Source organism: Nomia melanderi, chromosome 12 (genome assembly GCF_051020985.1).
Source record: "Nomia melanderi isolate GNS246 chromosome 12, iyNomMela1, whole genome shotgun sequence".
NCBI classification, from domain to species: Eukaryota; Metazoa; Arthropoda; class Insecta; order Hymenoptera; family Halictidae; genus Nomia; species Nomia melanderi.
Genome location: NC_135010.1, coordinates 2,679,956 through 2,706,904, shown reverse-complemented (window position 1 = coordinate 2,706,904; position 26,949 = coordinate 2,679,956). Strand labels below are relative to the sequence as shown.

General features: G+C 35.6%; 2 protein-coding genes across 8 annotated transcripts in view; one reads left to right on the top strand and one right to left on the bottom strand.

Annotated features, from left to right (window-relative positions):
• Positions 1-278: 278 nt before the first annotated feature.
• LOC116426208 (uncharacterized) lies at positions 279-26,847 on the bottom strand. 7 transcript variants are annotated; one of them, XM_076372858.1, is made up of 3 exons: positions 26,078-26,847; positions 9,062-9,592; positions 279-904 (listed from the first exon to the last, which is right to left on the bottom strand). In XM_076372858.1, exon 1 carries the CDS (start codon positions 26,470-26,472, stop codon positions 26,158-26,160), a length of 315 nt encoding a protein of 104 aa, XP_076228973.1. In that variant the 5' UTR covers positions 26,473-26,847; the 3' UTR covers positions 279-904; positions 9,062-9,592; positions 26,078-26,157. The 7 variants fall into 7 exon arrangements, 6 of the variants coding, with proteins under 6 accessions (XP_076228973.1, XP_076228972.1, XP_076228974.1 ...); XM_076372857.1 differs by lacking the exon at positions 279-904 and adding an exon at positions 4,966-5,466; XM_076372859.1 differs by lacking the exon at positions 279-904 and having other exon boundaries at positions 8,562-9,362; positions 9,429-9,592.
• Positions 25,968-26,949, top strand: part of ken (zinc finger and BTB domain-containing ken and barbie protein) — a 57,682-nt gene continuing 56,700 nt past the window's right edge. The window contains exon 1 of the mRNA XM_076372852.1: positions 25,968-26,103. The gene's annotated coding sequence lies outside the window, so the exon portion shown is untranslated. The remainder of the gene's footprint in view (positions 26,104-26,949) is intronic.

Genomic DNA, 26,949 nt, shown 5'->3' with positions numbered 1-26,949 from the left:
CATAAAAGTAAAAGAATACGATTTAATTGAATTTAATACATATTACAAAGACAAGTCATTTTTAGACTTCCCATAAAAGTGAAGGTAATATGGTTCTTTAACAAAAATCATAAAAAAATACAATTTTAGTAACATTATAAGATAGAAAGTAAATATTGAATTAAAGTAAAAGTACTATAATATCATAAATCAGTACTATAAACTTTTAAAAATCGGTTTTCTATATACACCCATTACATCAAAAACGGAAATGATAAGTGTTTACTGTGCCTATTTGCTTTAAAGTTTTCCTACCATTATATACCTACTATTTTTCACTTTCTTTTGAACAATGAGATGTATTTAACACTAGTACACCAAATAGGTCAAATTAGTACATTCTTAAATTTTTCTTTCCCAATTATTAAAAAGATAACAGATGCTTTTCTACGAAATTAATAAAAAAAATTGATTTAGTAATATTCAAATTGAGTCATAAGTCAAATGAAATCCCAATAACTGTATTTTTAGAGTTTCTATAGAAAACTTTGAAAATGTCAGTCTGACTGCATGGTAGTTCTAGTGTTAAATCAATTCGTTTCGTTCCACCATCGTGTTCATTGTCCCTTAACTCACTTGTACACTTGGGCAACCTATCTTCTTCCTTACTTTTTACCCTCACCCAGCTGCGCACGCAATGAAACCCTTCCCACGCACGACAACCGAAGGATTGTAAAGACTGCCGCCATCGTATGAATGAAAGCCTTTCGAAGCGAGGTCCTCGTTCCCTTGGTTGCTCCACTTCTGCGAGTCGTGGTCCTTCATGAACAAAAGTGTCTTGGAGAGGATTAACCCTTTGCACTTGGACTTTTCCCCTGCCAAATCCTCCAGTAACTTATATTTCTTGCGAGCTTATAGTATTCGTCTAGAGAAGCGAAAATTGAAGACTTAAATAACACGGTGAATGCTGCACGGTTTTAAGATGCAAAATATGCGAAATGAAAAGAATACAATATTAAATTGTTTCAGTGAATTGCGTTGTTATTATCGCAGGTTTATATTGCTGAATGTCATCGCATTAGGTAGCGTCATTTACAATATAGGAATGTTTTCAAGTAATCATCGTTTAATTGAAGAAATTATAGTAATTGAATTTTGACGGGGTCACCGGTGACCCCCATGGCATTCAACATGATGATATAGAGTGCTAGTCAGAAGGTTAAAGCAACTTTAAATTCTTAAATTTTTATTTTACTTCGAATAAACAGGCCTTACAATAACGAGTCAAATACACAACAATGACATTGAATTCAATTTTGTAAATATGATTACTCATAAGTTCATGTTAACACATTCGCCTCAGGCAATTTCTGCTAAAACTTGCTCATAAAACGGGTTATTTTAGTCATATAACAATATTTATTTTTATAAATATATACTTATGACAAACATACCCTTTCTTTTCCTCAGGAGCAGCTATTAACGAGACAGTAACTTTTGCAAACGTCGTTACAAGTGAAGGTTACAAGTAAAAGTGGTTACAAGTAAAACAGAAAATTCTTTTTTTATATGAAAAAGATCTATAAAGAATCCACGAATATTACATCCAATGAAGTCGAATAATTCTTTAAATGTTACAACTCTATCCAAAAATATTCGTATTTTTATTAAAATTGTAAATTTACTGGCTGTTTTGTAAAGATAAAACGTTTAAAAATGATAAATGCATGATTAATTCATATTCAGAAACTAATGATTTAGCTTCATATTATACAACTTCTTTATACAGGAAAAAAATCAAGTTACAGAAAATTACTCGAACACGGTGTATAAAATACAGCTCGAGCAGAGAACCGAACATCGTATTTGTCCTTAAGAGGAATGCTCCAAGTGGCAAAGAATTAAAACCGTTCGACGCTTTCAGTTTTTCCTTCTGCAATATGTTCAGCAGAATGGAGTTTATTAAAATACTGATAGAACGGCGCCAGTGTAGTGTTGCCGTGCAATTAGTCCTTCGTAATTATCGTATATACAGGAAGGAGGATATAATTCTTCTGCTACTGTCGAGTGAGAATGGTGTTTACGGAATACGACGTTGCCAAGGCGGTCTGAGAAGGAAAAAGCCGGACGTGATGGTACTTACGTAATACCGTAATAATCGAGCTAACAAGATATTTAGTGGATTTCATGAAATTATTGCTTTTGACATCGTTTCTGCGCACGGTTTCTTGCGCAATTACTCCTCAACCACGGACGGGGTGTCCCCGCGATCTGATTTAAGCTGGAGCAATCGTTTTCGCATTATGATACCTCGCTTCTCGGTAATGATTAAGTTCAACAGAGATAGTCTGCATGTATCATTAAGAAGAAAGAAAAATAACGTTTTAATATGGTAGCCGTGCTTAATCTTAACCCGACGGATGCTCGATACATTACGACCTAGAATGTTATATTTATATTATATCGTATTATTATTCATTTTTGTTTGAAATAAATAAACATTTTGTTGAGGTGAATACAAATTTATGTACTAAGCGCACGTGCTTCGATCGATATGCGGTTGCTTGATCCTTTATTGCCTATGTATCCCTTTTCTGTTCTACAAGGAGAGATGTCGAATCCGGAAATTCAAAAAATTATGAAACTTTGTATATATCAAATTTCACTTTGAAGAAGTGAAATCACCCCTTGAAAAATACAAATTTTTCTTTAACGTTTACAACATTTTTAAATAAAATTTTCAAAATCAAAATTTTGAAAAATTGGAACTTTTTGAAAGATTAACTTGTTAATAAGGGTTGTAATAAACAATAACCAACATTGGCTTATGGTAGGATCCATTTATTTTGTTCTGTATGTGTGCAATGATACTATTTTATATACTATATTATATATATTGTACATACTATTTTTAAACAATGTAATCATTAACTTCTTATATTCGCTTATACTTATTTTGTTTAGTATGTTTATTCAGTATATTATGTTTTATTTTCAAATAAAGAAAATATTACATTTCATTCCTATCTAAGTACCCAGTATCTATCTTTTGGAGAATGAAACTAATTCATGAATTTGTGCTTCTATACTTACGTATCTAGGTAATTACTTATGTTCCATTAATCCTGCGTAGTGACCGGGTATATTTGGATATAAATAATGTAAAATGTTTTCTTCTGATAACAATATGATTAATATATGTGATCGCACAGCAAGAAAAAAAATGTTATGTACTTAATAATTATATTCCTATATTTAATATTTATTTTATTTTATTTAATATATTTCTATTATCAATTGGAAATATTGTATATCTATTTGTATAAATCAAAAAATGTACGACAACTAAACTCGATCACGATCGTTAATAAAAACAACTCTTAGTTTATCTAGCTTACAATTTCATAATTTCGATTAGTTACGAGTAACCGTATGACGAATAATAAATTTGTGATCGAAAATATCAGCAATTAGGAAATAAAACCAATACAAAATTGGATGAGAACAAATAAAATCTGATCGATCAACCGAATTCCTCAGGCTAGTCATCAAGTGATCTACCTACAGTACTTCCAGTGTAACCGTATTAACAAATAGCAAATTAGTGATCCAAAGTATAAGGAATTAGGAAATAAAACCAATAGAAGATTGAATGAGAAAAATAAAACCTGATCGATTTCGATCAATTCTTCAGCCTAGCCATCAAATAATCTCCTAGCAGTTCTTAATCAACGCAGATTGGACCTCTAAATGTCTCGCGTTACCATTCAAAGAAGATGCGCAACGCGAATCGAATAATTAAGCATCCCCAACTGTCAGCGTTTCAAGGATAAGATACTCTCAGTGAGATTTAGCGGAATGTTTGGAGATAATTTACGGAGACACACAGGCGACAATACGGAACGCTTTCGAAAGCGGAATACGGTGCTGAGCAAATCCCTTTGTGAACGGGGTAAGTTTACGGCGCTGAGGCAGTTTTGGAAACAACCGATCCGCCGTTAACCCTTATTTATACCTGCCGAGTAATTAACGTTTACGACATTTCCTGCTTGCAAAGATGGAAAGTTTCAGTCGCGCCGAAATTATTACCCGACGCTGTGTCTCACTTTCCATGGTTTATTGATGCGTTTAGGACCAGTTGCGACGAACGCGACCGAGGGAAAGAGTTTAGAGAACGGCCCGGAGGCGATCGGTTCAAAGAATCTACCTCCGAAATTGAACCCTGTCGAACTCAGGACTTGCCTCAGGACCAATGCTTCGTGAAAATTGCACGTTTTTCCTGTCTTTTTTGCAATATCTTGCAACGACGATAATTTGATCGTAAAGACGTTGCTAGTGCTTCATGTTGGCAAACAAATCTGTTTACGGTACCAATAATCTTGTTTAAAGAAGAATGAAAATTAATTATTGAATAATAATTCATTGTCATTATTGGATTTGATGTTTTACTTACTTCAGAATGAGTTTTTATTTATAATTAGAGATTTATTTTAATTTATAATTATCATTATAAATAATAATATAATCGTCATATGTAATTAGAATACGGATATTTAAATAAATAATTCATTGTACGGTTTATTCGGCTCGATAAATGAAAGAAAAACTTAAAATACTATGACTGATTGGTATCGGTTAATCCGTCAATTAAATTAACTTCTTATCTTGTAATATCGTGACAGATACTACGTGTCGAGGACTTTAATTCAGTAGAATATTTTAAATCCAGTTATAATACATTCTCATACCTGCAATAAATGTGTATTTATAACTGACAGTGACATTATTAACAATCTTCCGACATTACAAGTAGCGTGATGATTTATTAAATGTAAACAGTAGATTACATAGAATATCCGTATCTAATAGGAAAATATATGGATAATAATGAGAACTTATTAAAATTATACAGAATACGAATAGAATGGAAAGAAAATATTAAACAACGCTCATTTATTAATACTGTAAATCCTGTACCCACTTGAAGAACTAAATAATTCTAGAAGTACCAACTATATATAAAAAACTGTATAATACATGATAGAAAGGATTGTAATATAACAAGTCGATAATTAAAATATTTAGAATAGCAAAGTCAGGTTCCGACGGAAGCAATGTAACCGGAAGTCGCGGTGAGACTCAAACCGCACGTAGAGCATTGTGAACTCGAGCTAGAATGAAATTAGTTGTAGAACAGAAAAAGGTGCAGCGGCTGAATAGTGGCAGCACATTTTCCAGCTACTATTATTATACAATGAGTAGAGTCACGAGGCGCCATTGGGATTTTCTCCGGCGAATACGTCCCTGGATCGCATCGATGCGTTAACACGTTGTACACACAACAATGTAGAGACCTTGAGACCGCAATGGTGCAAGGCATCGAATGTAAAACGTTCACATAACGTTATGACATTACATAATGATCTGTAATGCCACTGCAATGTCGTGTCTGCCGCGCTCCGCAGCCAGATGGGAGATCAGGATCGTCTAGAAAAAGGCAAAACGGTACATACATGTGGGATTTAATGATACGTCAGTCAAGGTAACGAAAGATCGAGCGATATATACGTTTATCGCGCATTTTTTCATTTTATCGATTCCCGAAGCGCCGACAATTAATACTCCGGGCCAAACGATTCAAATGGAACGCGGAGCTGTTTCAGAAAAATCTAGGCGGCGTTACACGGGCTACCATAACAGCCAGTAGCGTTCACCCACGTGTCAATGGTGTTACAACACTCTTAACTGCTGAGTAAATATATTTTTATCTGGAACGTAATCAACGATGTCCCGACATGGCGTAAAAATCCGTGATGTTTCTCCGTGTCGGGTAACGCGGAAAAGAAATGTTTCGTTTTAACCGGGGACCATAATTGTTGGGACCAAAATGGAAGAGTCACAAAAAAGCAGTTTTCTTTTTAACTAAAATGTCTTTTGTATTAGGAATTGATTGCTTTTTATTCAGAATACTGATTAGGGTGAGTCAGAGATATTTCGACTATATTTTCATAAGAATTTAAGCGTATTAAACTTAGACTTATCAATTAATTATGGTTTTACAATAATGATGTATAATAAAGTGATTCATTTCGTTATGACTACAATCTCCTTAAATTTCTGTACTTATTACAATGGTTTAGAATTATTTAAAATATTATGGCGCTCGAAATAGAAAGCAAAAGAAATCGTAAATGTTCTTGAATACAACATGAATATAAATTACATTATTTCTTATCAATGACAACTTCATTAATCACTAGAAATTACTCTACACAAGATAGAGTTTACATTACAATAACTATGTTAATTTTTATTTTAAATGACTTTTCAGTAATTGAAAAATCTTCAAAGTTGAAACTAAATTAACCATTGTATTCAAGAATATTATGTTTCATAGATATGTACGTGTTACGTTTACCAGTTGTTTTGCCATTTTACGTATCCATCTTACATTTAAATATTTTTCCGCAGTTTGTGCACGGAAAATGCAACGTAGAAAACAGTTGAAATATTTAAAAGTATGCTAACACCTGTAATTATTATTATTTTCACGGGTTGTCACAGTAGGTAATTAACGAGGCTAGATATTACGCTTATACATCAAGCTTCCTTTGTGGCGAAGTGATTTGTTTCATGTAAACTGAGCGTTGCAGTTTGTAAATCACCTTCATAGCTCTCAGATCATCTCGTTAATTAAAAAGAAGAGGAATAAATGCAAGAGTAATCTGAGAAGGCTATGATTTGACTTTAATCTTGTAATCTGAATGTGTTGACGGTGGGAGAGATACAGTGAACTCACAAATTAAATAAAGCACGCTAACGGAAACGTGTCTGACTGCAAGATGTTAAAGAGCGCAAGATGCAAATTTTGCAACAAAGTTTCATAAATGACGGTATCTAACATAATGCAAATGAGAAAATCAACGGATGTAAAAACTGTTTCCTAACAAACCTATCGAAATACTTAGTAACGATTCGAAATTCCAAACAGACATTATTATTGACGTTTAATAATAAAAATGATATATTTGAAAATTGATTCTAATTCCTACACAACCACTTTAATTTGACGTATTTAACTATTTCAAGATATTGATAAATTCCATATTCATTCTGTTAAACATAATATTTTATATTAACTGTGAAAATATGAAAATATCATTAAAAAACTGTTAAAACTAAAATATGAAGACCGACGTCTACTATTTTCCATACTTAAATATTTATTTACATCTTACGGTAAATTTCTTCTTAACCGGAAAATGTTATTAAATGTAAATTACGTTAATAATTCAGCAGTTTATAAATTAATATGTATATACCAACATTTAACATTTCGTCTTTGAAACCTACATTTTTAAAAACTATTGCCATGCGTTTTTCTATATTGTCTTTTCTCTATACTGTTCGCGAAATTTTTAAGTCTAAAAAGCATAACCAATATTAATTTATGAGCGAAGTGCAGATAAATATTTTAAGATTATTAAATATTTTAAGGAACTTAAAAATTGTACTTTTCTCTCTAATAAATTGACATAATCACGCGCCGAGTATTGTGCGATGGACTCACTTACTAATTCCGCTCGAACGCGTTCACCGGCATGCGCGGCAGAGTATTCGCACATAATTTGCTCTCTATCAGTTTCAAATTCGCGTACAATCGCACAACAAATCATACGTTACCGAGATGACTATCGGCATGAAAATTCCGCGAGGCAACATTTATCTTAAATCAGGTTTCCCATTTTTCGCGAAAGACTCGTTTCAAGCGCCTAGCCGCGCGGTACTTACACACCGGCCCGATACCGAGAGAGATTACATCAACCACGTTGATGTTTTCATCATATTTTCTCTTGCAACCCGCTAACTATTGTTTTCCGAAGCTACCGGTCTATTCAGCAGCTTATTTTTTCATTCCCCGACTCTCCTCGAGCAAAATGGTAGACTCGGTGCGTGCTCGTGCACGCTTTCCGCTTTGGAAAGTCGGAGACCTCCAGCCTTTATCTGGTCACGTTCACGGAAAATGAATTCTTATCGGCCACCGTTCACTCGTCAATAAAAGATTCGTCACGGATTCCCGCACGGTAACTTTTTCCACGGGCATTCGGTCGATTTTGTCGCGATGCGTGACCTTATGGAGCTGATTATACGGCACTTCATTCGCGTTTCTATTGTGTGCTTCTGTAATGGAAACTAGCTGCGCCACGAATTTTCAATGGTAGAACGCGATTACCGAGCGTATTTTTAGAAATAAGAACATCTATGAATGCTTATAATATACGAGAAAATTAAGATCCTCCTAGTTTTTATAGAAATTTAGTATGAACGAAATAAAGAAGTATATGTTTGTACTAAAACAATTGAAAACTGAACGATTATTAAAGAACACACAATGGATCGCAAAATAAAATAAAATTTCACACTATCAGAAGCAACATTTAGAAAGGTTAATGGTTTCAGGAAATTGTTATACAAGATTGATGTATTAATATTTACTGATAGAAATACCTTCATACATTGTAACAACTTTAAGATCTAATTATTATTAAATAATATTATCAGAATTATATAAATATGCCTGCATATCGCCTTCGGCGAATAAAATCCATCAGTGACGTCACAAATAATATGTACAAAATATAATACTAAACGCAATTAATATTATAAATAACCTGAGAATAAAAAACAAGCTGTAATAAAAAGTTTTATTTCTAATATACAAAGTGCAACCGTTACTCGCTAGAGTGACCTTTAAATTAAGTAATGTAAATATATTATTTTCTTTATTTACTCGTTCATTTATTCCAAATTTATCACGTATCTAATATTATTAATTATCATTTTACCGTTCAAATGAAAAATTAATACCAATGTCCAATACTGTATGTAGGTATCTACATTTAACATAAAAGTTAAAGTTGAAAGCATTTCCAGGAAATATTTACGTGGTTATACGCAGTTAAATGTAAAACAAAAAGCGCAACCGTTAAACTGTTAAGATCACAGTCTGACAAGACCCTACGCTCTTTTTCTAAAATAAAAAATAAATTTGTATATATCCTAAAAAAACTGACTAGACTACCTGATTTTTCCCAGTATCGGAATTTTTCCAAGTAGCAGCGCATTTTCCGGAAATCAATCAGCAGACACCGAAAGTCTCGTCGGAATAAGGCCCTAACGAAACGGTAACAGCCGCAGCGCGACCGCGGAATTCGTAATTACGTAAGAAGCAATCGCATTGGACGTTCCTTCGTCTACTTCCTAGGCAATTTTACGACCGCTTCGCAACTTTTTTCGCCGGACCGGTGGACACCGCTCTGAAAAATACTCTCCGGCGAGCTGTTTTGTGTAGCGGCGCAGTAAGCGTGCGTTTCTGTGAACAGCTTGTACGTGCAAAGTAGAAGGTTAACGCATGACATCAGCTCTGCGCTGTTACAACATTCTATTACTTCGTTTCTCATGATGACTGCAGGCTTGCGTTTTCTTCTGCCGCCGAAAACCGCGGGACCGACGAAACCGGACCGTAAAGGATGCAGTAAATCTAGCATTCCGTTTAACACGTTCGCCGTCGACTCAGCTGCTTACCGAGAATACCGTCGCACAGTCGATTAATCTAAAAAGTGAGACAAAAATCAATATTACTTAAAACTTACTTTTTGCGATAAATCATAAAATCAAATGTAAATATTAACAACAGAGATTTCACACCGTCTTTTTTCTATTCACTATAACGGTCAGGGTCATGTACCCGTCGCGACATGATGTTTGAAGATGACTCTCTTCAAGAACGTGTAACTCCTAAAGTTTTACTTATTTCGACTACAAAAAGTTCATAATATAGTTCAAATATTGGTAAATATATCTGTAAGAAATTAACAAAAAATTGTGTTCAGATTGTTAACAAAAATTCCCAAATTAAGTTTAAAAACTGTCGTTCCAAATAAAAATACTTTTTTAGTTATGACTTCAATCATATAACTAATTAATCCGCAAATAGTCGTAGTTGCATTTATGCAAGAATTGATTCCAATATATACCAATATATTTTCAATTTTTTAAATAATCTGGAATATATTTATTCTGACGAATGAGAAAAATGTTTTTTAAGATTTGAATAATTTGTGGTTATGAATAAGATTAAATGAAAACAATGTATCAGTTATATGTATTAGACTATAATAAATCAAATTACATTAAAATTTCCCATTTTTTAAGCAATTTTTTTCTACTTTTGTCCCATTTTGTCCAAGAATCAACCACCGCGCGTCGCACAACTGCAGCGTTTTATCCGAAGGAACGAAACAACTGACATTTGGGAATAATCACCTGTTAGTTTTTGTTGCGTGTATTTTGCGCACATTTATTTCGTTTAACGTCTTATTCTGGGAATTATGTGTCTATCTATATAGACCAAAGTTATGTCACCTCTGTGCAATCTATACTGCCGCTCGAAAGTTGTAGATTGTAGATCATTTCGGACAGTCCCCATTTATGAAGGAGGACAAAATAAAAGAACAATGTAAATTATTTTTTGCTTAGTATATTTGTTGGAGTTACTTTTTGTGATGTGACTTTGAAATGAATTTAAATGACTTATATTACTATATATTACATATATATTACAGTATTCGTTCATATATTTTCTATTAAAAAATGCATATTTTCTTTTGATAAAACAAGTAATTTTATACTTTCGAAAAGTGTATTTATAAATCTATATTATAGAAAAATAACTTACTGAAGTTTATTTCTGGTATGAAAAATAATACTTTAAAATTATTTAATATCTTCCACTTTGAAGTTCCGAAAATTTGTAATAATTATAAGTAAGGAAAAAGCTTGAGGAAGAGTTATATTATTTTTTAAATATCATTCATGAATGTGAATGTATATTTATAGCAATATGTTATTACAGAGTTACAATAATCATAATTTATTTTGTAGTGACCAAAACATGTGTCCAGCAAACAGAAGTATGTAATAGTATACCTGAAAATGAATTGCATATATTAACAAATAACCTACTACTTTTTATCAAATTTAGTATCTACATTCAAACAAAGAAAAATAGTTTAAAATATTTCTTCTCTTTACCAATCGATTTTTGAAACAAATAATAAGAGATTATTAGTAGATTCAATGCAAGAACAATCAGATAATATCGGTTTTAGAATGAATAAATGACTTCGATGAACAATCAGCGAATTCAAATTAATACGTAATACAAAAGACTATGGAAGCATGTGGTCACACGTAAGAACAAATCACTCTTGCTCGAGCGCTTTCTATGAAATGCAAATGCAAGAACCAGGTTGAATGGGTAAGAATACAACATGATGGATACAAGTACAATGCTGGCATACTACGAATCGTTTGACGACTCTCAATGTATTTATGAATACTAATTTTCTTTCGGTTAATTTTTACGATGGGCGTTTTTAAAGAAAACCGCTTAGCATGACAAGAGCAGCACGTGATTTTGCAAATAACAAGATTCAAGCTCATAAATAGACATATTTGTCTGCGTTTTTGCTATTATTAAAACGTTCATAAAAGCTCGATAATCGTTGAAGTTAGAAACAGTGACTCGAAATTACGGAATAACAATGTACTATTTAAGAATATCGAATTCCACTTTCCACGTGACCATCATAAACGTTTTCCAAGTTTTAAAATTAATTTATAAAAGTAAAAAAGTTTGTAAAAGTATGCTTGCATCTTATGCATCTACTTATATAATTTTTAAAAAATGCAACGTTGGGTAATGTTCTAAGCAGGATGTAGATATTATTCATGACATGTGCAAATACCCACAACAGAATAAAACAGATGTTTTCATTATATTGTTCTTTTAGATTAAGGTATACTATACATGGCAAAACAACATTTCCCCTAATATTAGCATTTCGAACAGAACCTATCAAAACGAGAATTTTTATAACCCACAATTCACTTAAAAGCTTTTACCTGTCTGACACTATGAGTCAAAGACATTTTAAAAAATATGATTGATTTAACTTTTTTGAAAGTGACACTTTTGCAAAAAATTATGTAAGTTTCTGTGGCATTACATTTACATTTAAACACACTGTGTGACAATGTACATAAAGTACGTATTAATATTTATAAAGTACGTACATAATAGCAGTTAATATTTATGTACTATCAACTTTTTCTTAGTTCACTTTCATAATCTTCGATACATACATTTACTTTTATCGTTTATAGACACAACTTTTAAAAAATGTAAATTTCTTACTGTGCAAAGAAATAAAAAGCCATGAGAAGTAGAAAAGGTGTTTTTTCTAATGCATAAGTACTAAAAGTAAACAAATATATTAACAGATAGCAAATAATTGTCAAATAACGTATGCAGTATACTGTTTAACAAACAGAAACTTAGTCGAAACAAATTTTTAATTCAATTCACTAGAATTTTTTAGTCAACCCAATACATATAAACACCAAAACTTAATATACTTCTTAACGCTAAGTTTACGAAATGCATCAATTAGACGTGCATATATTGAATTTTATAAACATTATTTGATAAATATTTACATTGATTTTTATCGACGCAATTACACGAGTATGTATCCTAATTATCTATTTTTAAATCTCTAGTTTCCAAACTCCAAACAGATGAACAACCATTTCTCTATAAACAATAAAATAAACTGCGCAATAAATGTCCATAAACCCAGTTTTCATCATCAAGATAATTTTGTTTCTTTTCCTGTATTAATACGAGATATTACGTTGTTCCAATTTATCGTACGTCGTTGTACAGGTATACTATACACGCGAAGCAATGCTGTGCACGGTGAAACAACGCCCCTGGAATGACGCTTACGAGCCTCCTAAAATTTTATCAAACGACACACATTTACGACGGAACGAAAATAGGTGGCCACCTATCAGCGTTAACGCTCTGTGCATACGCTTGCACAACCTTGTTTTGGTTTTAAAGCGAGCTGTATCTTTCCACGGCGAAACATAGACATTTTTTCATTAGCCGATGCGGCGCGATAGTTATCGCGCAATTGTGCGACAATTAGAAGAATCTCTTTCGTTTGAATGTGCTGGTGCGCGTGGCTGCATGCACGGCAGTCCCTAGGCGGCGAAGACTATTAAAACGAACGCAATTTTCCTGGCGTCGATATGCGAATGTATAATTAAATCTTCCGGACCGAAATGTTATGGCAAAGTCGGTAATCAATTGCGGAGAGGCCGAGACTCTGATACTACTAACAGGAAGACAAAGTGCCATAAATGACGTAACATGATCGAAGTACGATGGAAAGGTATTTTCCTCGAATCCAGGCGGGGTGCGGCCGCCGCTACGCGTTTCGCATCAAGGGTTCATTTTTTTCATTTTCTGATTGTCTTTTTTCTCACGATTCCCGTTGATTTATACGATAAAGGTTTTCATCTTTCATATGTATGCATCGTTTCGCACATTGCACAAATGATGTTATTCTCGGTTTTTATGAACTGCGTTATCTATGCTTCAGGAAAATATGCATGCAATGATGCAAGGCTTATATTTCCGTGATCGAAGGATTTGAAAGGTTGGTAGAAATTACTTCGATTGTTAAATAAAAAACATTCTATTTTGTTTAAGTGTTCTATTATTTTCTTCTGGAAAAGTGTCACTGCAGCTTTCATCTAGTTCGCTATAATATTTTTGAAGTGTGACTTTGCAACGTTGTTACTTGATGTCGAAAGGAAATAGGTATTGTAAAAACAAATCATACACTAATTTTTATGAAATTTGAATCATTGTACAAAATAGTATTAGAGTAATAAATTTGACAACGTCACATGTGTGTTACACTTTGGAAAGTAAATAAATCATACTAAATAAATAAAAATAAATACATATTCTAGGATTTTTATTGGAAATTTATTATAGTAAAATTATTGATAGTAAGACGAAAAAATATTCATAAATATTTATAATATTGATCGAATCTTTTAACTTTAAATTATTTATTATTATAATTTTTTCCGCAAAATCATGTTCTTCAACGTAATGTTCACGATACATAAAAGTATAAAGCGAAACGACATCTCTTCACTATACAAATACAAATTATTTTTGTAGTTTTCAAATGTAAAACAATTTGAAACAATGTGTATAAAGAATACTTCTTTATCTTTAGAAATGCTGTAAAACTATAACGAAAGAGAACCTTAACTGAAACTAAAATAAAAGCAGTAATCATAAAAATGCATAGAAGAAAATTTTCTAAATGGTGTTTACATAATTAAATAAAATAAGATTTTACTAAATAGAGAGTTCTGCTCGCAATCAGTAGCGGACGCAAATGATTCCATAATAAGGAACTGATGATAGAGACAGTGCAACTAGTGCATAAACAACCACATTTTAATTGATTTTGTGCGAATATAAAATATAAATATTTAAATATGAAGGAATCAATTTTAAATTTATAATTTACCAATTAATTTCAACCAAAATTCAACAATACAATTATCTGAACGGCCATTATATCCGTGTAATATACTGAAAGATATTCGTCTACTGAAATTATAGCAAGCATAAAAGACTGTTACCTATTTGATCTCGTTTGTTGTATATATTAAATATGATAACATACGAATAGCTTTGACTACTGAAAATATAACGATACTCCGAACATTTATGCAGATAACTCATTCTGTTAAAAAACATAAACTTCATTGTTGTATATTCACTTTATACAGAAGATTAATATGAATATTTCATTAATACAAAATTGACTCATGAAATAACAAAAACAATGATTTATTAAGTACATACATTTTACTTTAACCGTTAAAATGAAAATACATCAAAACCAATAAGATTTATCATAGAGGACCTTCGTACAACGTTCTGAACAGACACAGGAACGTCCATGAGATCGTTTAAGACGAGTACGTCTAGTTAATGTACATATATACATATACACACACATGTACACGGTGTGCAAGTAACAAGCACCGAGGAGGCAACCTTGAAACTGACCACCACCTCCAACTTCGTCATTTCTATCACCTACACTACTGGCGCGTGGTGCGCATCAGTAGCCGGACGACTGGTCGGTAGCAACTAACGGTAGCAACAAGAACAACGAGCACGGGCACGTTTGCCGTCTCGTCACAAATAGCAGCAGCTGCAGCATCAGCAGTAGCAGCAACTTAGCAACAGAGTGCAGCAGCACTAACAGCACCAACAGCGTCAACAGCCTCAGCAGCAGCCTCAGCAGCAGCAACAACTAGAGCAGAATAAGAGGAGAAAGGGAGGATCCCAAGTCGGTGGAACGACCAAAGAAAGATCACTCCCTTTCCTTTTCCTACGACTCCTCCTCCTCCACTTCCTTCATCGTCAGTCGCAGCCCTCTTCTAACCGTGCTCTCTTTTTCTCTTTCTGTCTCCCCGCGATTCTTCTTGCTCCCTTGGTCGCGGGGAACAAACCGGATTCGCAATAAAACGAGTCATCTCGAAATACACAAGACCAACGAGGATCTAACCTATACGGTCAAACTGGATCTCCATCTTTCTACTTCTCATTCTGCATTCTCTTTCCCTCCCCTTGCCTAGCCGTCCTCCCCCCTCCCCCATCATCCCTCTCGCCACGTCCCTCTTCTTCTTCTCTCCTTTCCCTTTCCGTCTCGTTCCATTACACCTTAGCTCCGGCTTCTCCCTGCCCTTTTCTCTCTGCCTCCCTTCTTTTTCTCATTTCGCTGAACCTGCTCTCCTCGTCTCGCGCGCGATTCAAGTGAAAGGGACGAGGAAAGAAGGGATACGCCGGGGCTAGACCTGCGTCGCGTTGTGAGAAAGGTGCAAGTACGATCGTCGCCGACCACCTCGTGGGATGAGGTACAGCTTAAGGAGTGTTAGAAAGGAGAACCCATTGGAGGGAGAGACAGAGAGGCTGAGCAGGGATTGAGGAGGGGAGAGAGAAAGAGAAAGAGAGACGGAAGGCGAGAGAGAGAGGCAAGGTGAAAGAGTTCGGAGGAGGGTGAGACTGTCTCACGAAAGACCGAGTGACCCCGGGGGGTGTTGTTCCATAATTTCGGGACACGGCGCCGTAACAACGGACTTTCTGCTTAGCGTCCCGTTTCCACGGGACGCGACGGAATGACATTTGCACGCGTGCCGTTACAACGTATGTTTGTAAACAGCCACGAAAGTAAATGACTAACTTAACTTGCGCAAGCCCCTACCCCACTTCTACCGGATCAAAAATATTGCGTAAAGCGTAAAATCTGGGGCGCACGAGCTGAAAACTGGCTCGCGCATAGGAAATGCCGACGATAGGAGAAGAACCTTCTCTTTGTTGCGTAAAAAAGGGTTATCATTCGCTCTAACGCCCGTCGTCGGTGAGCAAAGTAGACTGTCCTAATTATAGTGTCGCGTGAGTCAGGCGAGGAAAAGAACATCCACGTTGATAAGATTGCGCAGATAACGGGAGAAATGTTGCGTGTCATCAACGCTCTAGCCGCGTGCTGCGAATTTCCTAGTGCCTGTTTCGATCGGGATGAATCGCAGCGAATGGTATTAACACGTTAAATGCCGTGTCGGTCACCGATGACCGACGCGTTTGAATTGCTTGACAAAAATTACAGTATGCAAGGTGACTGTTGTCGACTAAAAATATTTAATAACATGAATAAATTAACATAGTGTAACGTAAGGATTCTGATACCAAATAATTAATAATTGTTTTATTTTTGCTACGAAGGAACAAACCATATGTAAAACGTTTAAGATGACCGTGGCGCGTAACGTGTTAACGATCAGAGTTCATAAAGAAATTTCATTATTGGGATGAATAAGACAGTCCAGAAGCTTTTTTAAAATAACTATTAACATTAGGTGTAGGATGTTTTATTGTACAGATTATTCTATTGTTCCTCGAAAAGTTGATGTTAGAATATATGTTTGTATAATCGTATCAGTCAAAATCTATGCAAATATTTACTAGTTAATGTTTATTCAGAATGTGTCGAACTGACATATTCTTGAAACCTAATGTTAAATATCTCAAGTCTAAAATTTATATATCTACTAATGCATATTTTAAAAATATACAATAGCTATTCTTTTAAGTAATGATATATGTTTAATTCGCATTTGTTAATTATAGTTGATAACAGTTGCTGTAGTTATTTATGCGGAATAAAGAAACCAGAAAAATTCTACAAGACTGTTCATCGTCCTTACTAGAATAAGAAAAATAATAGGAAATAGGAAAATGGTGAGTTTATTATGTATCGTGTCAGTTGACGATAAAAACGTTGTTTTGACATATACACGTTTCAAGTTTTACATACAGTTTTGTACCGCATAAAAAGCTAGCTATGATATTTACAAGTAATTAACTATTCTAAAGTCATTTAGCTCGCCTTCCTCTTTCTCGCCGTGAGCATTTAAAAACATATTATCTTATCTTCGAACAATTTTTGTTTTCTTTGTTGCTCATTCATATTTTTAATACCAAAATTTGGAACAATGAATTCAACTGTTATTTTCATTGTCTCAAATATTTAAAAAATTCAAGAATAGTACTTTATTAAAAGTTCTTAGTGTTAAGTAATTATCAACTAGATACTTTCTCCGTAATATAAAAATTTTAACTATCGAAGTGCCATACGTCCTTGAAATTTTCGTTATAATTTTGAATATTTCTTAATTTAGATTACATTTAGATTACATCGCTGTAATAACATAGATAAATCACTTTTCAAAATGACTTGCATAATCTATTTTCTTTCATCACTTAACACATTTTATGCATGTCAGACTTTAAAATAGCTGAATCACTTTGTTTGCGCTTCTTCTAATTGACATTGCTGCACTAAGCAACGAAGATCCATTTCTGATGTACATAATTTACTTTCTGCCGCATCTTCATCCGAAGTTTGTTTCTTTTTCTTTGTTTACTGCCATCTTAGCAAGCAATTGATACAACGTGCAAACTTCCCGTAGTCTTTCCTTCAATTAATCTGTACCACTGCTAATTTCTCAAATTAATTTAAATCCATTTGAAATTCCAATTTTCAGGTATTATACTTTAAGAAAATGTAATCAAAAGAGTCTTTTATTCAAAAAATCATTCCACTTAATCAATCTACTCTATTGTTCAAAGAACAGCGCAAAAGACGAAATTATGCAATGCGTTTCGATAACTGTAGATAACGATTAATTAACACTAGAATTACCATAACCATTAAAAGAACGAATCTCGATTTTTTTTATTTCACAATTAACGATATCTCAAAAGTGTTAAATAAAAATTATAATTTTTATAAGGATTACATATCAACTCTTTCCACTCCGTTAGCTCTGCTATAGACATAATCTGCATTACAGATCACATATGATTAATTACAAATTGTAAAATTCTTTTCTTTCTTTTTACTTGAATAAAACAAAAAGTGACAAAAGAAATAAAAAGGTGCGAATCCATGAATATTTGTAATTTTTATTTTTCGAAACGAGATTTTAAATTCTCGAAAGTTTCGCTATAGAAATAAACTATTACGCTTGGGCGCGCAATAAAATCATATAATAAAATGTATACTTGTCAAACACAGAGCAAATACATCTACGATACATTCTAACGACGAACTAAAACAAAACGAAGAAGAATTACACGTTTATCTGAAAAAATAAATAATTTATCGTTGAAAAAGTTAATACCATTTTGCGTTTGAAGATGATGTGTATACTCGTCGAACGCAGTTAACTGGTTAAACACTCGATAGTTCTGGTGTTAAAACGAAAATAATCGGAAAATAATATCGATGCGTAAGTGCAATGGAAACGACAACAAAACGTTCACAACATTAAAAGCGTAAACGGAGATACAATGCGAAAAAGTATGACAAAATGTTTAATTGCGTGCGTGCCGAAGTTGAAGAGGACCATGCAGTCTTCCTCTCTTTGTCTCACTGCTCTTTCTTCCACTCTCTTCCTTCCTCCCCTACCTCGTATCCTCCTCTCTTCTCTTTCACACGTAATGATAAACAGCCGCATGCTCCCTGCAACGATTACGTAAGACGTTCGGCCTTCTCGTCGCGCTTTTAATTTAGACCGCACCATAAATAAATAAGTAATATCGGGTACGATAACTCGAGGCGGTTGGGCAGCAGGATGAACTGTTGCCTCTGTAGGCGAATTAATTAATGTCACATAATTAGTTAAACATCGATAACGTCAGCGAATGTAACGGGTAAAATCTTTTTGGGCAGGTTCTAATGTCAACACTCGTCGATTTGAATGATTCTTTAGTATATTTACAAGGAATTGATTTTGGGCAGCATGTTCCTTACGCGTAATGCACGAAAACCTCTGGTTTTTGAGATGATGGCGAATACTTTCGGTAGTATTCATTGAATTCCGTGTCTGTGAGTGTGACTGTGACACGGGACAAACAATTAGTGTTTCTGTGAGAAGACACAAGCATAGTGCTCAACGTTTTGGTGGCTGTTTACAATGATGAGTCATCGATCTTCTCGAATTACGCGTACTTTCTGCAACAAAAGTTCCAGTTGTTTCGTATGTTCTTTGTATATGTATATAGAAATGAGTTATATTTGAGCTACTCATTGGGAAAATCGGTTAACTCCACAAAACAAGTAGATAAAAGTAATGCAATAGTTGTGTATTGATTTTTAAAATTTCCCTTTAAATACAAAATCAGATAATTATTATAGAATGTATTTTACTTTATTATTACAAGTACAGCTTCAATCTAATGAATACGTAGAATGTACAAAATACTATATGGTTAAAGTAAATTCTATTATTATTGCAATTTCTACGTGACCAAAATATTTTTTGTTATTTCATGGTACCAAACCCGGTCATAAAGTAATTTATTTTAAATGTTAAAAGTTACAAATCAATAAAGTGCCTTAATGATAAAATCTTGAAAAACTAAAACAGTGGAGTTAATCGATTTGGCGAATGAGCGGCGCACTTAACACTAAACGTACTGCGACTGGACAAATTACTGGTTCCAAGATATTGTTTAAAATTCTGCGTTTTATTTCGTTCATTTAACTTCATATCAATTCCTATATTATCGGATTAATCAGTTTCTCAATTTTCGTCTTTTTCTATGTTTCTGTTTTCACTAAGACAAATTTACTATATAATTTCTTTACTATTATTTTGTAACCAATTGTTTGACTGGTTTCAGCAGGAATTAATACGTACAAAGTGTTGGTACGGTTAGTGTTAATTAATCTCTTGCACTGGAAACATCTAACGTCAAAACTCTTGCACATGCCACGCACATTAAAATGTTTTTATTCAAAAAATATCAATGACTTCTTATACACATCGTTAATCGTGTCGTATTACACGTACTAAGTTATTTTGAACTGTATCACTCTATACAAAGTTATTAATAAACAAAATTAGTGTACATATCTGCGTAAAATAGATAAAAACAAAATTCTTCGCACAAGACTTTACCAAATCTCTGAATTAATTTCCAACGCAAAAGGTCAAGAAGGATTGGCATAGGTGGAACTAGTTTTTCAGAGGGTGGGGATACAGATGGAGGGGTTGAGCCCACGCTGTTACTTTATAATTTCTGAACTAGAACTTTTGTGAAGGAAAGTATAAACGGATATTATAGCTAAGTGAAATCCATGAGGGTTGAAGGGCGAAACGACGAATATGCAGTTATGCTTGTGGGGGTCTCACAGTCATGCTCACGGATATACAATTCAATGAAAGTAGAAAAAGTATTTCGCGATTACCTTGAAAACTAAAGGTTTCCGTGCATTATGCGTGTGGAAAAAGTTGTCTAAAATCAAGTCCTTAGGAACATATTAAACAATCATTTAAATCTTGAGGTGTTGATATATTATATTAGAAAATGGTCCTCTATTGTAAGTATTTTTGTTACATCTTAGAGTAGATTTGATAAAAGTTCGAAATTCGAAAACATATCCGTAGTTTAAGTAGAACTTAATAGAACGAGGGAAATTACTTTTGGAAAATTTAATAATAAGAATTGATAATACCTAAAATTAAAAACATTGTTTGTAGAAAAGAAAAGATTGGCATCGAGTACTGACCATTTATTAAATTGGTAGATTTCTTGTCTAAATAATTGACAATGTTAATAAAAAGGCGTTTAATTGTTATAGTAGAAGATTCTTATTAAATCTATATTTTTACATACGTCACGAAAGTAGAAGAATTAATATTTTTCTGATATATGTATTTGACATATCCCTAATCTTCAGATTCGATACAGTGCACCCAATTTTTTTCATCCATTTAATCACCCATTTCGAGTGATCTTTGCATTCAAGTCTAGCTTTCCTTCAGTTTTGCAGAAAGTAGAAATTTCATCTACTATATCAATCGGCAATCTATTAGTCAATACTGCAGGACAAATATGTGGAACAATTTTAGATTATGGTGTATCATCTACAAAAAGATATTGTAAAACTAGGACTTCATATTATATTGTACTTAAAATAGCGGAAATACTGTACATAATGGAACAAAGTCGTTTACTTATCCAAAAATTGAAAGATTAACTATAGAAAATGACTCTTAAATTACCGAACATCAACTTACACCTTTAATGCCTCAGAACCCTGAAAAGAACGGAAACACATAATTTGGTCCCGACATATGTTATACATAATAGAGATATTTATGTATTAATTTAATTAAATTGCCATTATTAACGATAGAAAAAATTAAACCAACTTTGGTCGGTACTGTACGATTCTCCCCTACATTGAAAGCTGTAAAGTTTTAGTGATCGTAGAACAAGAAACCGCAAATCGACAATTTTCGTTTGCTCAACACTTTTAGTAGATAGATATTAACAAATTTTAAATGACTCCGTTCCGGAGTCCTCGAATGCAGAGGATTAACCTCTTGCCTTATGATTTATTTTTTAACTGTACTAGATAAACCATTTTATCATTAATAATTTAGTAGAAAAAAAAGAATTTTATACTTATTCTGTGTCGACGTTTGCTGCAAATGTTCAAAATTGATAATAGGCAAGTAATATTTAACTTCTATTAAAAATAGATGTCATTTAGATTTGTCGAATTTAATTTACAATTTTCATCGCCAGTCTGACACGTTTTATTATAAGGCAAGGAATTAAAGCGCGATTCTCGTTAGACAATATTGCCACTACCGCGACAAAAATAAACGAATATTTTTTCGTCGCTTCACCGACATTATCGCCTAGAAAATGATAAATCGCGCAAGCTCAATAACACAGATAGCTAAAGACGATACTCCCAGTTGCCGCGCTGTGACCAAAAGGTTACCTATTTCTCATCGATTACCGATTAAATTATTACTTAAGACGACGACATTTTTAACAATTGAGCAACGTAGCAGACTTCTGAACGCCTTGGCGGCAAACCAAACACGGAGACGCTCGATTCTCGAGCAAGATGCACGCAGGTATCTAAATCGTATCGGCATTATTCAGGTTCGATTCTTTTAATCCCGGTGCAAGAGCAATTTGCTAATTAGAGTGACGGCGATAATTCGATCCGGTGAAGTATCATTTATCAGCCGACTATGTGAAAGGAACGAAATGGGAAGCGTTATCACGGCGGATTGCGATGCGGTGCATATCGCATCAGCTGTTCCCCGACCTCGTTTCTAAGCGGCCCTCGAGCGAAATTCGTCTACCGCTCTAAGTATAGCCGGCCGTTGCCGTAATCTCCGGACGCGTGCACATCGTTGACCGAATCTACGAATGGCAATAGCTGCGGGTACGGCCGTCCCCGCACGAGCCGGCCAGAGAAAGAGGGATAAAGAAACAATCACGTATCTGGTACACCGACTCGAATTCAAGCCGCACCGGTCGGCCATGAAATTCTTTCGAAGAATGTTTATAAATAGTTCCAATGAAAAGTAAAACGTTCGCGTGCTAAAGGTTGCGTTAATGAAACGAGGCGACGCGCGAGCCGGGGAGATGAATGAAAAGAAGTTTTCAGCGATCGGAAGTGGCTTCGGTGTGTCGCCGGCGACGACGCGGTTACATAAACTAGTTGCAGGGAACCGTACCTATCAATTTGGAGCAACTGAAAGACCAGTTGTAAACCCGGCTTCCAGTGAGCTTTATTATTTACGAACTTGGAGCAGAATGGCAATTACGCTGCACACGGTGAACAAAAGTATCATCACAAATTGGATACTCTTGTATTACAAAGCCACGTGTAAATCTGTAATACGGGACTACTGATCGAACATTTTTGTGTAATCCAACTTTCGAGTTTGAATGTATCGTACGTTGGAATTTGTTTTTATTAAGCAGCTTTATGATAGATGCACACTATGATGTATGTAAAATGTTAATTCTAACTTTGCATCATAAATTGCAACAACGTTCAATTAACATTTTGTTTGTTATGCTTATTAAATACGAGAATAGAGTGTATCAAATTTTGTGATATGTTTGAATTTGTTTTGCCCAGTTCTTCTAAGAGTACGTACGAAGATTTAAATTTGGCGATTGTTGAGGGAGTGATAACGTGTCAAGTGTATTAGAAATTGATGGGTAGTATAAATCAAATATTTTGATTAGTAGGATAATCGTAAATAGTTTTGATTAAAAATATTTAAATAAATATAGCCATCCATTACAAAAATAACACAAAATTACCACCCTGTGTCTAAAAGTTTGGATGATTCTGTACAAATATAATTGTACGACTATGTAATAATCGTTAATTTTAATACATTTCAACTGCATACTAAAAAAGTTGTATTCTATAAAAAAATTTGAATGCAGTGTCATATGTAATATAAAATAATTTAGAATTTTACAGGATAATTCAATCATTAAAGATACTTTTGTTAATTCCTATCTATTTTAGATAATACAGTTAAAAGGTACATAGATTAAGAAGAAGTGAAACCAAACTTGGACTCGTATAATATCAGTGTCTTAGAAAAGATTATGAGTCGAATTTAAGAAACTTAAATATTTGCAATAATACAATATAATTCGATTTGTTCACAGTATATTAGTTTTATATATTATTTTCGTCTATAAATAAACTACTAGAAGAGGCTTCGAATTACTGAATGATAACGTACGTCTACTGACAACTCCTTAGTTACTTTCCCGCTAAAAAGTTCTCAAGAATGAAAAGGTAGATTAAGCATACCAACAGGTAGCACGCTCCATTCTATCTACGTTGTTTCAGCAATATTGTCCAGTATTTCCCGCCTCGTTTAAGGCAAGAAAACGGCGGGAAGTTGTTTCGAGTTCGAACCACGCCACTAGTTCCCATTTTTTGTCCGGAACGCAGTAGCGGATTGCTTATTCGCAAATGCCTAATACCTAATGCGATGATAAGAGTAGTTAAAGATGTTTGCGTCATGAGCTAAACCCGTAATTAAAATAAACACGGAGGAAACCTGAAGCCGAAGGTGTTTACCAGCGAGTCATTCAAGCATTTCACTATCGATCACGGCTGAGAGCGTGTCCGATGCATAACTAGAGCAACGACATTATAATTCCTCCGTATGAAAAAGAAACTGTATCGTGGCTCGGTTGGTTCGTGCGCGTGCCTGGCCGATTGGGCCGGCGACGACGGGCCAACCGTTTTCACCGGAAAGAAAGCACGTGGGAGTGATAGGCCGCGGAAAGAATGGTCGGCTCGGGGGAGAAGAAGGTTGGCGAAAAGAAGCGGCCGTGATTCTCGGCCGCGGAGAAAGAAAGAAAGAAAGACAGGCAGATAGAAATAAGGAAAGAAGGAAAGAAGGAAACAAAGAAAAGAAAAGAACGAAGGAACGAAAGGGAGAACGAAAAGAATGAAAGAAACGAAGAATGAAACGCAACGAGGGAAGAGAGAGGAACGAGGAAAGGGAAGGAAGAAGAAGCGGAGGCGGTGAAAACGTAACGTTCCATCTCTTCGGTCCGCGGGAGACTGAGGAGGCGCGCAAGCGCGTTCTCGCGTGCACGCGAACGGAACCGAGGCGGAGCAAGAAAAGTGGTCGAGAGAACGACAAAGAGTGGGAGAGACGGAGGGATGAGAAAAGTGAAAGATAAAGTTTCCGCCGTTGATGAAGGAAGATGGAAGAATCCGAGGGAACGGGACGGGAAATTATAGAGAAACACACCGCGCGCGCGAAACAGAAGAAGAAAAGGAATGGTATTCCATGGGAAGACCATGCAGAAAGAACTGAAACGTACGTGGCCGCGGACGTCGACAGGGAGGAGGGTCGCCGAAAGGAAGAGGAAAAGGGAGAAAGAAAGAAAAAAAGAAAGAGGGAAAGAAAGAAAGAAAGTAAAAAGGAAGAGAAAGAAAAAAAAAGTGTGGCTCCAGGGAACTCTTGCCTCATTCTTACGTATTACGTGCACGAGTACAAACGAACTCTTGTATTACACCATTACCGCGACAAAGAGGGGCCTACCGTGCGACCGCGTCCGAGTGACAAGGATGCAGACAACAGTGTATAGAACCGTTGCGATTTTCGCGTGTGCGTGCGTACGCGCACACGCTAATCCCGAGAAAGCTTATGCATACGGCTAGATACAGAAATGAGAAAGAAAAGAGGGAGGGAGGCAGAGAGAGCGAGAGAGAGAGAGTGAGAAAGGGGGGGAGGAGGGTGATAGAGAAAAGGAGGGAGAAAAGCGGGAAACAGAGGGAGAGAGAAAGAGTGGGGGGAGGACGTGGAGGGAGAAGGAAAGGGTAACGAAGAAAGATAGACGAAGACTCTACTCCTGTCGCGCGACGGCTCGTGCATGTCCCACAGAAGGCACACGCACGCGCGCGCACACATGTTTAGGAGCGAGTGTGCACGCACACGTGGACCGGCTGCCCGCGTACGAATGTATACACGGAAGGAGCAACACCTCACAAACGTGGCCTAGGCAAGAGAGCTATTTGTAATGTAATAGTGAGAGCACCAGTGGGGAAAGGGAGAGTGGAGGAAGGTAGGCGGTAGGTGGAAGGGCGATGGTGGGAGGAAAGAGTAAGCGTAGGAAAGAGACGTGTAGAGGGAGAACGTGCAACGAGTCGACAGAGACGGCGATAGGTGTGCCACTCGACGAGGAACCAATACTACGGTTCTTTACAAACGAACTCACAAGACCCGCGAGGCCTCCTCTCTAACGTGAGTATTACGCCGGGAGTTCTCGAGAGAGAGACAACCGTGCTTTTCGGACCCTCAACCCTTTCTGGGCTCGCCTGTAAGCCACCGGGCCCACCTGGCCTCTTCTCTACCACCACCACCACCACGATCTCCACCACCACTATCACCACCACCACCACTACCACTACCACTACCACTACCACTACCACTACCACTACCACTACCACTACCACTACCACTACTACCACTACCGGTGCAGTCACTACCACCATCACCAATATCGTCACCGTCACAGTCCTGACGATCCGATCGGTGGATGGTATATACACGTTTCTCGAGCGGCATTCGTGTACCACCACCACCACCACCACCACTACCATCGAATCGCATCAGCCACCACCATCGTCACCACCACCTCCACCACCACCACCATCTCTTACCGACTGCCCAGTTTACCTCTCTCTGCGTTTACCTAGGGCCAGACAGAGAAAGAAAGAGACAGAGCGAGAGAAAGAGAAAGAAAAAGAGAGGAGTGAGAGAGAGGGAGAGGGAGTGAGAGGAATAGGCATAGAAAGAGAGAGACAGAGAATGTGTATGAGAGAGAAAGAGATTGTGTGAGAGAGAGAGAGTGGGAGAAAAAGAAAGAGAGGAAAAGAAAGAGAGCAGGAGAGACGAAGAAGGAGAAAGAGAGAGAGAGGGTGGGAGAGAGAGAAAGAGGGAAAGAGAAAGAGAGAGATAGTAAGAGAGAGAGAGCGAGAGAGAGAGAGAGAGAGAGAGAGAGAGAGAGAGAGAGAGAAAGGGAGAGAGAGAGGAGAGAGAGAGAGAGAGAAAGAGAGAGAGAGAGAGAGAGAGAGAGAGAGAGAGCGA

Bases quoted from the DNA above. Each gene is read 5' to 3' on its own strand.
- LOC116426208 (XM_076372858.1), bottom strand. From the start codon at position 26,472: ATGCGATTCGATGGTAGTGGTGGTGGTGGTGGTGGTGGTACACGAATG.